Source organism: Pseudophryne corroboree, chromosome 3, assembly GCF_028390025.1.
Source record: "Pseudophryne corroboree isolate aPseCor3 chromosome 3, aPseCor3.hap2, whole genome shotgun sequence".
NCBI classification, from domain to species: domain Eukaryota; kingdom Metazoa; phylum Chordata; class Amphibia; order Anura; family Myobatrachidae; genus Pseudophryne; species Pseudophryne corroboree.
Window position 1 is genome coordinate 56,586,013 of NC_086446.1, and position 14,829 is coordinate 56,600,841.

Below are 14,829 nucleotides of genomic sequence, written 5' to 3' on the forward strand. Positions count from 1 at the left end.
CACTGAGGGCATATCTGGCAATGTGGGGCAGGTGTATCTGGCACTGTGGGGCAGGTGTATCTGGCACTGTGGGGCGTATCTGGCACTGAGGGAATATCTGGCACTGTGCGGCAGGTGTATCTGGCACTGGGGACATATCTGGCACTGTGAGGCATGTGTACCAGGCCTGCTACGAGGCATATCATGTGTAGCTGGCACTGCTGGGGGGCATATCATGTGTAGCTGGCACTGCTGGGGGGCATATCATGTGTACCTGGCACTGCTGTGGGGCATGTCATATGCATCTGGCACTGCTGTGGGGCATGTCATATGCATCTGGCACTGCTGTGAGGCATGTCATGTGTAGCTGGCACTGCTGCGGGGCATGTCATGTGTAGCTGGCACTGCTGCGGGGCATGTCATGTGTAGCTGGCACTGCTGCGGGGCATGTCATGTGTAGCTGGCACGGCTGCGGGGCATGTCATGTGTAGCTGGCACAGCTGCGGGGCATGTCATGTGTAGCTGGCACGGCTGCGGGGCATGTCTTGTGTAGCTGGCACTGCTGCGGGGCATGTCATGTGTAGCTGGCACTGCGCTACTGTAGACATTATGTGTATCTGGCACCTTACTGGAGATGTGTAATCTGGCACTATACTGGAGACATTGTGTGTAAGGAACACTACTATGTTATGTGTAAGGCTGCTAATTGTGTGCGTAGAGGGGGTGTGAAAATATATTTATTTGTAGTGTGATAATATGAAGTTGTGAGACCACCCACTTTTCCAGGAGGCCACACCCACTTTTCCATATGGGGGTGGGGGCGCTTTGACATTTTCTCGCTCAGGGTGTCAGTAGGCCTGGAGCCGGCCCTGGCTGCAGACAATGGAAGAAGGAATGATACCAGGACACTGCTGGAAGCGGAGCAGGACCAATGCTGGAAGCTGGAAGGCAATGTCAGGATCGTAGCAGATAAGTCAGGCTGCACCGCAGGATGGTAACTGGTGTTGGTCTCTTAGTGGAGCTGGATCATAGGAGCTGGAATACCTGGAAGAACAAGCTGTAGATTCCACAAACAGGAGAAACATGTGTACAAGGATTGACAACCAAACCACTGACGATTAGGCAGCCTTTATGCAGGATATTTATACCAGCTGGGAAGCAGGAATTGGCTGGGTAATCAGGCAGAGTCCAGAGTGCAGCTGATAGGCTGTAAAGCAACATGTGATGAATCCAAACATGGCTGCGCCAATGTTTGAATCTGGAGGGAAAGTTTGTTTGAACTTTAGCATGTGAGAGACTGAGGCCATGTTACACAGCGTGCTACACGCAGACAGTGCAGTTGGAATCCAGGCTTGGAGCACTGGGCCAGTCTCAGGAGACACTTGGAAGGTAAGAAATGGTGATGAATTACACGGATTGTGACATTATCATTTCCAGCCTCACACTCATCATGATGTCATCACTGACAGAATTAGATCATGTGATGTAGATACAATATTTGTGTAAACAGTATATCGGCTATTAGGCTGTAGGTGTTTATAGAGTTATTGACTATAGATGAGGGTAGTTTGATGTGTAGCTGCTTTGTGTTACCTTAGAGTATTGATAATTAAATGACCTCAGATTGCCTTAGACATACTGTACCGCACAGTGATATTCCATGACCTGCAGGAGCACCTAACGTCATTCAGTTTAGAATCGAGATAAGTATATATTGTATTAAGTATGTATTCTATTAATTAATATTAATTATTGTATTAATAGTCCTGATTCAGAGATGGAAGCAGTACACATGATTCAGAAATGGAAGCAGTACACACAGCAGTTGCATCATTGGGCACAGCTGCTGTGTGTACATATGCTAATGCTGCCGGAGGTATCTTGTGGAAATAGGCACCGCCTTCTGTGATCTACGGCTGTGTCTGAGGGAGGTATCTTGTGGAAATAGGCACCGCCTTCTGTGATCTACTGCTGTGTCTGAGGGAGGTATCTTGTGGAACTAGGCACCGCCTTCTGTGATCTACTGCTGTGTCTGAGGATGCAGCATCGGATCATCTGTGTGAACATTGGTCATTTGAGTCACCCTCAGGTTACTCAGGAAGACCTGTAAATTCATGCTACTAAAGCCAGTGAAGTTGCGTCCATGGATGCAGTCACTGGTTTGAGCATGCCAAATACACAGGGCCGTCATTCCCGTTTTCAGGAAGGATGGACATTGCAGTCCCTCACGCCAAACAACTGCAACATCTCAATCTTGCTAGCAGGGCCTTCCTACCTCTGTGACTGTCTGTTATTATCCAGTTTTGTTTTATCACTGTTGTTTCCTGTTGTAAAGCAATAACAGAAATTGCTGCACTATATAAGAATCTGTTAATAAATAAATAAATAAATCATGATGTGATGTAGGGGGCACCATGACCATAATTGCAGACACAAGTCTACAACCATCAGAGGTATACGTAAACGATTGGGTTTGTGTACATTTCTCAGTTGGACCATATGTTCCTTTTTTTAGAGAACAGAAATATAAATAGTTGGACAGATCTTACCTAAGTTCCAGTAGGACACAGTCTGAGTGTCTCAGTCCCTCACACAGAATCTGTATTCCAGAGTCCCCCAGAGCATTCCCTGACAGGTCCAGTCTAGTCAGAGAACGGCTTGTAGTAAGAACAGAGCGGAGATCATCACAGCAGGAGGAGGTCAGATTACATTCGCATAACCTGATGGGAGATGAGGGATCTGGATTAGGTCATTTCTTATCATTCCCAGCCTCACACTCAGTATTTTACAGAACATACAGTGTAATGTAGATACAATGCTGGTATATATAGCGATAAAGCCCATTTCATATTGGAATGGTCATAATTGAGAATGCACAAAAAAAAGGGAAGAAAGAGGGTTCGGAATGCCCTAAAGTGGTGCACACAATCTTATATTAAAATATAACTTTTATTATTATATATAATAAAACCAGCGAATTTTAAGAAAAAAGGTAAGAGAGTGTAAATAAGATAGAAATTGTGATTAAAATTGAAAAAGCTGCGCACTAGATGTCATCCGTATAGTTCCTAAATTCTAATATTGGAACAATGAAGAGTGTCCTAGAGGTATATGCTTTCTCTATAACTGTATATCTGTTATTGTAAACTCCTAGAATAAGTGTCTCTATTTTTCAAGTCCCTCTCGGGATATGTACTGTGAGACCGTTATGGAAACAGGACTCCTATTTTCTTAATATATAATAGTAACAAAATGATAGTAGTGCTCCAATGGTTTGCTGTGTTAAATGATAAACATAATGAAATGATCTTCCAACAATGTGTGTTATGTTTTTATTGTATCACTGGAATGATAACATAATTCTTAGGCTTCAATTGTACCACAGAGGCATCTGTATATTCTCAGTTCATTTGATACTGTTACATCCACTGTGAATGAGTCATGTGTGTAGTGATACAATTGTAACACATGCAGGAGAAACAGCAGGTGTCTGATTCTCAGATTGAACTCTAACAGCCTTATGGTTCTTGGCTGTTTATGTCTGACAATCTAATCTCAGTTTAATTGTGACAATTGTAACACATGCAGGAGAAACAGCAGGTGTCTGATTCTCAGATTGAACTCTAACAGCCTTATGGTTCTTGGCTGTTTATGCCTGCCAATCTAATCTCAGTTTAATTGTGACATGAGGATGGACTTATTTGCAGCTCACGTTGCTGCTTATCACAATGGGTTAAACTTTCCCCATCACAATGTTGATTGGTGATTAATATTCACCTTAACACAGTATTAATTAGGCACTTTCCCCTCGGAATCACTATAATGTTATACTGTATTCGCTCCTAAATTATTCATAAAGGAGCATTCAAAGTTTATTCTTTTGAATTAGATTGAGATAGAGATAGAGCAGGCTTATTGAATAGCAATTAGGCATTCATTAAGCATGTGAACCATGTCACTGATACCCCAGTATATATGCAGTCCTTTGAACAGTGCTTTATAGTATAAGTATACTGTTTATGTTAAAACTGAGTACTGCATCTATAAGGACATTAATTAAAGGTATTTACTACATGTCATTAATTCTGCTCAGTAACTTTCAATGCACACAATAGAGTTACATATATTTCTCAATTAAGCTGTTTCCTACTCAAGGAGCACTTGATATATCCTTCACTATGCACACTGAATTTCACAATGCACACTGGAGTCTGGTATCTGACAAGACTGTTTCCTATTTCCCTGCAATTTGCATGGGATGACACTCCTCATATGGTTATATCCTTCCTATTCTAACATGATATGGAGACTGTCTAAAGTGCACAGCTAGCCTGACGCACGCTTCGCTGTTTGCTTCATCAGAGGCAGAACCAGATTGCTTCCAGGTTCTCCCCTAAATACCGGCATTTAGGGGAGAACCTGGAAGCAATCTGTGCATAGTGAAGGATATATCAAGTGCTCCTTGAGTAGGAAACAGCTTAATTGAGAAATATATGTAACTCTATTGTGTGCATTGAAAGTTACTGAGCAGAATTAATGACATGTAGTAAATACCTTTAATTAATGTCCTTATAGATGCAGTACTCAGTTTTAACATAAACAGTATACTTATACTATAAAGCACTGTTCAAAGGACTGCATATATACTGGGGCATCAGTGACATGGTTCACATGCTTAATGAATGCCTAATTGCTATTCAATAAGCCTGCTCTATCTCTGTCTCAATCTAATTCAAAAGAATAAACTTTGAATGCTCCTTTATGAATAATTTAGGAGCGAATACATTATAACATTATAGTGATTCCGAGGGGAAAGTGCCTAATTAATACTGTGTTAAGGTGAATATTAATCACCAATAAACATTGTGACGGGGAAAGTTTAACCCATTGTGATAAGCAGCAACGTGAGCTGCAAATAAGTCCATCCTCATGTCACAATTAAACTGAGATTAGATTGTCAGGCATAAACAGCCAAGAACAGTTAGAGTTTAATCTGAGAATCAGACATCTGCTGTTTCTCCTGCATGTGTTACAATTGTCACAATTAAACTGAGATTAGATTGTCAGACATAAACAGCCAAGAACCATAAGGCTGTTAGAGTTCAATCTGAGAATCAGACACCTGCTGTTTCTCCTGCATGTGTTACAATTGTATCACTACACACATGACTCATTCACAGTGGATGTAACAGTATCAAATGAACTGAGAATATACAGATGCCTCTGTGGTACAATTGAAGCCTAAGAATTATGTTATCATTCCAGTGATACAATAAAAACATAACACACATTGTTGGAAGATCATTTCATTATGTTTATCATTTAACACAGCAAACCATTGGAGCACTACTATCATTTTGTTACTATTATATATTAAGAAAATAGGAGTCCTGTTTCCATAACGGTCTCACAGTACATATCCCGAGAGGGACTTGAAAAATAGAGACACTTATTCTAGGAGTTTAGAATAACAGATATACAGTTATAGAGAAAGCATATACCTCTAGGACACTCTTCATTGTTCCAATATTAGAATTTAGGAACTATACGGATGACATCTAGTGCGCAGCTTTTTCAATTTTAATCACAATTTCTATCTTATTTACACTCTCTTACCTTTTTTCTTAAAATTCGCTGGTTTTATTATATATAATAATAAAAGTTATATTTTAATATAAGATTGTGTGCACCACTTTAGGGCATTCCGAACCCTCTTTCTTCCCTTTTTTTTTGTGCAGATTTATTTTGCCCGTGGTAGCACCCCCTAAACTGTCATGAATAACACAGATGTGTTTGGGACAAAATAAATAAGGGGTCATTTTCATAGAAGTTATTCAAGCTGTGCGACCAGTACTACAGTCATAATTGAGAATGGTATTATTCAATTTGCATTTTGCTGCAATGTATATTCTACAGAAACAGAACAGGTGTGGAAAGCGGGGAAAAGAACGGAATCCTGCCCAATAACTGCCTGGGAGTACGTCACCTGGATTGAGCAACCATGCCTTACATGTACCAATTGTGTGTTTATACTGTGTGAAGATACGGATCACAGGATCTGTTTTGACAGAGGTTGGTTTATGATACAGCTTGTGGGTCAAACATAGAAGCCAGGGACGACACAGGGGGTAATTCAGAGCTGATCGTATATGTGCTAAATTTAGCACATCTACGATCAGTTTCTCAGACTTGTGGGGGGACGCCCAGCACTGCCCCCCCCAGGCCCTGCCCCCACAGACTGGTGCACATGCATCACATGGCGGCGATGCTTTTACACCCGCCAAGTACAGTAGCTCCCTGCGCTGGCTAACTGCCGCATTCTGGGTCGAAGTGGCTGCGTGTGACATCACGCAGCTGCCGGGCCCGCCCCCGCAACGGTCCGGACACCCCTGGACTTGTCCGGACCTTGCCCCACCAAAGGCATTCTGACGCCCCCTCCCGCCCTGCGACCGCTTCTGCCTGTAAATCAGGCAGAGGCGATCACAGCCCAGCAATGCTTTCGTATCTCACTGGGCTTCACGGGGTGCGCGCTTTTGTAAACATAAGCTTTGAAGTGATTACTTAAAATGAAAACCTAATTTTTAATTCTGATACTCTGTGATCCTTAAAGCCCACAACCTCCTAAGGCCATAAGCTACTGATTCAAAGGTAGATTTTTCTGGTTGAGTGGAACTGAAGAGCTACAGTGGATGTGGCATCGCCCGGTCTAACTCTTAGTGGTGGCAGGATTGGTGTTATGATAATAAGGTAACCTGTAGACATCACCCATCATGACCATCCGTCTTATCTAGCGATCTGAGTGTGAATCATCGTGACAGTGTATATATCAGCTGTTAAGCTGTTGGTGCAGTCACTGATAATGTGGTTACTGAGTTACTGATTATAAATGAGGGTAGTCTGATGTGTAGCTGCTTCATGTTTCCTTATACTGGCCATACATCAGGATGATATCATTCCAACTAGTTGAATGATAATGTGGCAGTGTGTGGGAGCAAATTTTAATCATCCATTTGCTCTCAAATGCCAAAACAGTTCAACCAGTAGGGAAAACAGGTTTGGTTTTTCACAACTAATCATTCTAGTGTAGGGGGAACTCCCCCCCCCCCCCCACACTTTCCCATCCCCAACTGAACAATTAGTAGGTGAACACTGACAATCAGTGTCCTCCTACTTTTGTCACCACTCACTATCCACATGCCCATCACTGCCAGGCTGACAGCCCGGGACAGCGGCAGTGCTGGTCAGGGAGACAGGAGGAAAATTAGGGGTATCTGCAGCAGTCTATCACTGCCAAACTTCTTCTGTTATCATGGTACCAGCAGCCACAGAGCAGGTGGAGGACCGAAGCTGCTGCATGTCAGTCTCACTGTTACTCCCCCCCGGCCAGAACCATGATCACTGTCATTGTCCCCCATCTGTGTACACTCACTGACTGTGTCCCCCACTCCTGCCAGCACCTGCAATTGCCAACCTTATCCTCAGGTACCCACGATCACTGTGCCACCTCCTAGTGAGCCTAATAATACCTGTACTGCATTAGATGCTTCTGCTGCTAGTCCTCTGTCTCTTGAGCACCCCAATTTACCCGACAGTGGCACAAAGCCTTCTCCCCTGTATAGTCGCAGCCGCTAATAGTGAGCCCGATATCTCCACTGCATGTAGCTGGTAGTGGCACTGTGCACTTTCCCACCCCGGTAAAGTGGAAGACACTAATAGTGAGCCCCAGTGGCACTGAAAGGGGGAGGAAGTGGGGACTAATTACCCTGCCCAGGCTGGTGGACGAGCACTGCACAGTAAAAGCAAAAACTCTAGCACTGTGTTTTTGCTCTCTAGTGCACATGTGCCATCTTCCCAAACATCACTTGGAAGATGGAAGGGCCAAGCTAGAGGGACCTGCTTCCTGAAGCAAGCAAGGCAGGAAGTGGGTGACCTTCCACGTGGGGATGGCGCCCCCCCCCTGGAATGCACTGGGCCCTGTTACTTTTCGGTCAAATGAACAACAGGTATAGGTACAGATGTAGCCATGCTCATCTATCCTCTGTGTGGTGTGTAGTGCGAAAAACTTGTCTATTCAGCCACAATGTAATGAATTGAGACTCCAGTGGGTGCAATACTGGTGTTCATCCACCAGGTGTCGCTTTTCAAAACCACCATTGCGCATCTGTGAAGTCTCCATTGTAAAGTGAAACGAGGCTTATAGTTTAAGAACTACTTTTTTTTAGATGCTTTATTTTCCCCATCTCAAATGCACCAAACAAAATAAAGTAGCATATTATATTATGGTGGATATACTGTAATGTACGTTTAACAAGCCTTACCATGATAGCAGTTGCTCTCTTACACACTGCAAATTTTGCTGTGCTCGTGCATGATCACTAATAACGTTCTGTATATTTGACATTACAAATCTAATTTTTTTTACACACCATGACTTGTGCCATGTTCTTGGACCTTCCAATTTCGCAGCGGCAGTGATGCAGTAATACCATGCTTATACAGTACTGTATATGACTGGGGCACTCATGATCACTCACAGTAACTACAGTACCAGAGTAAGCACAGAAAATGTTTTGGTTTTTTTCTGCATTGAGCTGATTGCATGCATTGCCCCATTGAAAATGATACTGAGCTGTATTATATAGCTGTGTAAAAAGTAGAGATGAGCGGGTTCGGTTTCTTTGAATCCGAACCCGCACGAACTTCACCTTTTTTTTCACGGGTCCGAGCGACTCGGATCTTCCCGCCTTGCTCGGTTAACCCGAGCGCGCCCGAACGTCATCATGACGCTGTCGGATTCTCGCGAGACTCGGATTCTATATAAGGAGCCGCGCGTCGCCGCCATTTTCACACGTGCATTGAGATTGATAGGGAGAGGACGTGGCTGGCGTCCTCTCCATTTAGAATAGATTAGAAGAGAGAGAGAGAGAGAGAGATTGTGCAGACAGAGTTTACCACAGTGACCAGTGACCACCAGAGACAGTGCAGTTGTTTGTTTTAAGTTAACTTTTATTTAATATATCCGTTCTCTGCTATATCCGTTCTCTGCCTGAAAAAAACGATACACAGCAGTCACACAGTGACTCAGTCTGTGTGCACTGCTCAGCCCAGTGTGCTGCACATCAATGTATAAAGCTTATAATTGTGGGGGAGACTGGGGAGCACTGCAGGTTGTTATAGCAGGAGCCAGGAGTACATAATATTATATTAATTTAAAATTAAACAGTGCACACTTTTGCTGCAGGAGTGCCACTGCCAGTGTGACTAGTGGTGACCAGTGCCTGACCACCAGTATATATAATATTAGTAGTAGTATTGTTGTATACTATCTCTTTATCAACCAGTCTATATTAGCAGCAGACACAGTACAGTGCGGTAGTTCACGGCTGTGGCTACCTCTGTGTCGGCAGTCGGCACTCGGCAGGCAGTCCGTCCATCCATAATTGTATTATATACCACCTAACCGTGGTTTTTTTTTTCTTTCTTTATACCGTCGTCATAGTCATACTAGTTGTTACGAGTATACTACTATCTCTTTATCAACCAGTGTACAGTGCGGTAGTTCACGGCTGTGGCTACCTCTGTGTCGGCACTCGGCAGGCAGTCCGTCCATCCATAATTGTATTATAATATATACCACCTAACCGTGTTTTTTTTTTCGTTCTTTATACCGTCGTCATACTAGTTGTTACGAGTATACTACTATCTCTTTATCAACCAGTGTACAGTGCGGTAGTTCACGGCTGTGGCTACCTCTGTGTCGGAACTCGGCAGGCAGTCCGTCCATCCATAATTGTATTATATATACCACCTAACCGTGGTTTTTTTTTCTTTCTTTATACCGTCATAGTCATACTAGTTGTTACGAGTATACTACTATCTCTTTATCAACCAGTGTACAGTGCGGTAGTTCACGGCTGTGGCTACCTCTGTGTCTGAACTCGGCAGGCAGTCCGTCCATCCATAATTGTATTATAATATATACCACCTAACCGTGGTTTTTTTTTCTTTCTTTATACCGTCATAGTCATACTAGTTGTTACGAGTATACTACTATCTCTTTATCAACCAGTGTACAGTGCGGTAGTTCACGGCTGTGGCTACCTCTGTGTCGGAACTCGGCAGGCAGTCCGTCCATCCATAATTGTATTATAATATATACCACCTAACCGTGGTTTTTTTTTCTTTCTTTATACCGTCATAGTCATACTAGTTGTTACGAGTATACTACTATCTCTTTATCAACCAGTGTACAGTGCGGTAGTTCACGGCTGTGGCTACCTCTGTGTCGGAACTCGGCAGGCAGTCCGTCCATCCATAATTGTATTATATACCACCTAACCGTGGTTTTTTTTTCTTTCTTTATACCGTCATAGTCATACTAGTTGTTACGAGTATACTACTATCTCTTTATCAACCAGTGTACAGTGCGGTAGTTCACGGCTGTGGCTACCTCTGTGTCGGCACTCGGCAGGCAGTCCGTCCATCCATAATTGTATTATAATATATACCACCTAACCGTGGTTTTTTTTTCTTTCTTTATACCGTCGTCATACTAGTTGTTACGAGTATACTACTATCTCTTTATCAACCAGTGTACAGTGCGGTAGTTCACGGCTGTGGCTACCTCTGTGTCGGCACTCGGCAGGCAGTCCGTCCATCCATAATTGTATAATTATATACCACCTAACCGTGGTTTTTTTTTCATTCTTTATACCGTCGTCATACTAGTTGTTACGAGTATACTACTATCTCTTTATCAACCAGTGTACAGTGCGGTAGTTCACGGCTGTGGCTACCTCTGTGTCGGAACTCGGCAGGCAGTCCGTCCATCCATAATTGTATTATATACCACCTAACCGTGGTTTTTTTTTCTTTCTTTATACCGTCATAGTCATACTAGTTGTTACGAGTATACTACTATCTCTTTATCAACCAGTGTACAGTGCGGTAGTTCACGGCTGTGGCTACCTCTGTGTCGGCACTCGGCAGGCAGTCCATCCATCCATAATTGTATAATTATATTATACCACCTAACCGTGGTTTTTTTTTCATTCTTTATACCGTCATAGTCATACTAGTTGTTACGAGTATACTACTATCTCTTTATCAACCAGTGTACAGTGCGGTAGTTCACGGCTGTGGCTACCTCTGTGTCGGCACTCGGCAGGCAGTCCGTCCATCCATAATTGTATAATTATATTATACCACCTAACCGTGGTTTTTTTTTCATTCTTTATACCGTCATAGTCATACTAGTTGTTACGAGTATACTACTATCTCTTTATCAACCAGTGTACAGTGCGGTAGTTCACGGCTGTGGCTACCTCTGTGTCGGCACTCGGCAGGCAGTCCGTCCATCCATAATTGTATAATTATATTATACCACCTAACCGTGTTTTTTTTTTCATTCTTTATACCGTCATAGTCATACTAGTTGTTACGAGTATACTACTATCTCTTTATCAACCAGTGTACAGTGCGGTAGTTCACGGCTGTGGCTACCTCTGTGTCGGAACTCGGCAGGCAGTCCGTCCATCCATAATTGTATTATAATATATACCACCTAACCGTGGTTTTTTTTTCATTCTTTATACCGTCATAGTCATACTAGTTGTTACGAGTATACTACTATCTCTTTATCAACCAGTGTACAGTGCGGTAGTTCACGGCTGTGGCTACCTCTGTGTCGGCACTCGGCAGGCAGTCCGTCCATCCATAATTGTATAATTATATTATACCACCTAACCGTGGTTTTTTTTTCATTCTTTATACCGTCATAGTCATACTAGTTGTTACGAGTATACTACTATCTCTTTATCAACCAGTGTACAGTGCGGTAGTTCACGGCTGTCGCTACCTCTGTGTCGGCACTCGGCAGGCAGTCCGTCCATCCATAATTGTATAATTATATTATACCACCTAACCGTGGTTTTTTTTTCATTCTTTATACCGTCATAGTCATACTAGTTGTTACGAGTATACTACTATCTCTTTATCAACCAGTGTACAGTGCGGTAGTTCACGGCTGTGGCTACCTCTGTGTCGGCACTCGGCAGGCAGTCCGTCCATCCATAATTGTATAATTATATACCACCTAACCGTGGTTTTTTTTTCATTCTTTATACCGTCGTCATACTAGTTGTTACGAGTATACTACTATCTCTTTATCAACCAGTGTACAGTGCGGTAGTTCACGGCTGTGGCTACCTCTGTGTCGGAACTCGGCAGGCAGTCCGTCCATCCATAATTGTATTATATACCACCTAACCGTGGTTTTTTTATACCACCTAACCGTGGCAGTCCGTCCATAATTGTATACTAGTATCCAATCCATCCATCTCCATTGTTTACCTGAGGTGCCTTTTAGTTCTGCCTATAAAATATGGAGAACAAAAATGTTGAGGTTCCAAAATTAGGGAAAGATCAAGATCCACTTCCACCTCGTGCTGAAGCTGCTGCCACTAGTCATGGCCGAGACGATGAAATGCCAGCAACGTCGTCTGCCAAGGCCGATGCCCAATGTCATAGTACAGAGCATGTCAAATCCAAAACACCAAATATCAGAAAAAAAAGGACTCCAAAACCTAAAATAAAATTGTCGGAGGAGAAGCGTAAACTTGCCAATATGCCATTTACGACACGGAGTGGCAAGGAACGGCTGAGGCCCTGGCCTATGTTCATGGCTAGTGGTTCAGCTTCACATGAGGATGGAAGCACTCAGCCTCTCGCTAGAAAAATGAAAAGACTCAAACTGGCAAAAGCAGCACAGCAAAGAACTGTGCATTCTTCGAAATCCCAAATCCACAAGGAGAGTCCAATTGTGTCGGTTGCGATGCCTGACCTTCCCAACACTGGACGTGAAGAGCATGCGCCTTCCACCATTTGCACGCCCCCCGCAAGTGCTGGAAGGAGCACCCGCAGTCCAGTTCCTGATAGTCAGATTGAAGATGTCAGTGTTGAAGTACACCAGGATGAGGAGGATATGGGTGTTGCTGGCGCTGGGGAGGAAATTGACCAGGAGGATTCTGATGGTGAGGTGGTTTGTTTAAGTCAGGCACCCGGGGAGACACCTGTTGTCCGTGGGAGGAATATGGCCGTTGACATGCCTGGTGAAAATACCAAAAAAATCAGCTCTTCGGTGTGGAAGTATTTCACCAGAAATGCGGACAACAGGTGTCAAGCCGTGTGTTCCCTTTGTCAAGCTGTAATAAGTAGGGGTAAGGACGTTAACCACCTCGGAACATCCTCCCTTATACGTCACCTGCAGCGCATTCATAATAAGTCAGTGACAAGTTCAAAAACTTGTGCCGACAGCGGAAGCAGTCCACTGACCAGTAAATCCCTTCCTCTTGTAACCAAGCTCACGCAAACCACCCCACCAACTCCCTCAGTGTCAATTTCCTCCTTCCCCAGGAATGCCAATAGTCCTGCAGGCCATGTCACTGGCAATTCTGACGATTCCTCTCCTGCCTGGGATTCCTCCGATGCATCCTTGCGTGTAACGCCTACTGCTGCTGGCGCTGCTGTTGTCGCTGCTGGGAGTCGATGGTCATCCCAGAGGGGAAGTCGTAAGCCCGCTTGTACTACTTCCAGTAAGCAATTGACTGTTCAACAGTCCTTTGCGAGGAAGATGAAATATCACAGCAGTCATCCTGCTGCAAAGCGGATAACTGAGGCCTTGACAACTATGTTGGTGTTAGACGTGCGTCCGGTATCCGCCGTTAGTTCACAGGGAACTAGACATTTTATTGAGGCAGTGTGCCCCCGTTACCAAATACCATCTAGGTTCCACTTCTCTAGGCAGGCGATACCGAAAATGTACACGGACCTCAGAAAAAGACTCACCAGTGTCCTAAAAAATTCAGTTGTACCCAATGTCCACTTAACCACGGACATGTGGACAAGTGGAGCAGGGCAGGGTCAGGACTATATGACTGTGACAGCCCACTGGGTAGATGTATGGACTCCCGCCGCAAGAACAGCAGCGGCGGCACCAGTAGCAGCATCTCGCAAACGCCAACTCTTTCCTAGGCAGGCTACGCTTTGTATCACCGGTTTCCAGAATACGCACACAGCTGAAAACCTCTTACGGCAACTGAGGAAGATCATCGCGGAATGGCTTACCCCAATTGGACTCTCCTGTGGATTTGTGGCATCGGACAACGCCAGCAATATTGTGCGTGCATTAAATCTGGGCAAATTCCAGCACGTCCCATGTTTTGCACATACCTTGAATTTGGTGGTGCAGAATTTTTTAAAAAACGACAGGGGCGTGCAAGAGATGCTGGCGGTGGCCAGAAAAATTGCGGGACACTTTCGGCGTACAGGCAGCACGTACAGAAGACTGGAGCACCACCAAAAACACCTGAACCTGCCCTGCCATCATCTGAAGCAGGAGGTGGTAACGAGGTGGAATTCAACCCTCTATATGCTTCAGAGGTTGGAGGAGCAGCAAAAGGCCATTCAAGCCTATACAACTGAGCACGATATAGGAGGTGGAATGCACCTGTCTCAAGCGCAGTGGAGAATGATTTCAACGTTGTGCAAGGTTCTGATGCCCTTTGAACTTGCCACACGTGAAGTCAGTTCAGACACTGCCAGCCTGAGTCAGGTCATTCCCCTCATCAGGCTTTTGCAGAAGAAGCTGGAGACATTGAAGGAGGAGCTAAGACAGAGCGATTCCGCTAGGCATGTGGGACTTGTGGATGGAGCCCTTAATTCGCTTAACAAGGATTCACGGGTGGTCAATCTGTTGAAATCAGAGCACTACATTTTGGCCACCGTGCTCGATCCTAGATTTAAAACCTACCTTGGATCTCTCTTTCCGGCGCACACAAGTCTGCTGGGTTT

At 44.1% G+C, this 14,829-nt stretch overlaps 1 protein-coding gene across 5 annotated transcripts in view; it reads right to left on the reverse strand.

The window, feature by feature from the left end:
- Window positions 1-14,829, reverse strand: part of LOC135054717 (NACHT, LRR and PYD domains-containing protein 3-like) — a 224,415-nt gene that overhangs the window by 16,463 nt on the left and 193,123 nt on the right. For 3 of the 5 annotated variants that reach the window (XM_063958003.1, XM_063958002.1, XM_063958001.1), the window contains one exon: window positions 2,529-2,699. The exons of the other annotated variants lie outside the window; for them this stretch is intronic. In XM_063958003.1, the coding sequence (XP_063814073.1) occupies window positions 2,529-2,699 (171 nt within the window). The remainder of the gene's footprint in view (window positions 1-2,528; window positions 2,700-14,829) is intronic. 5 annotated transcript variants of the gene reach the window in all.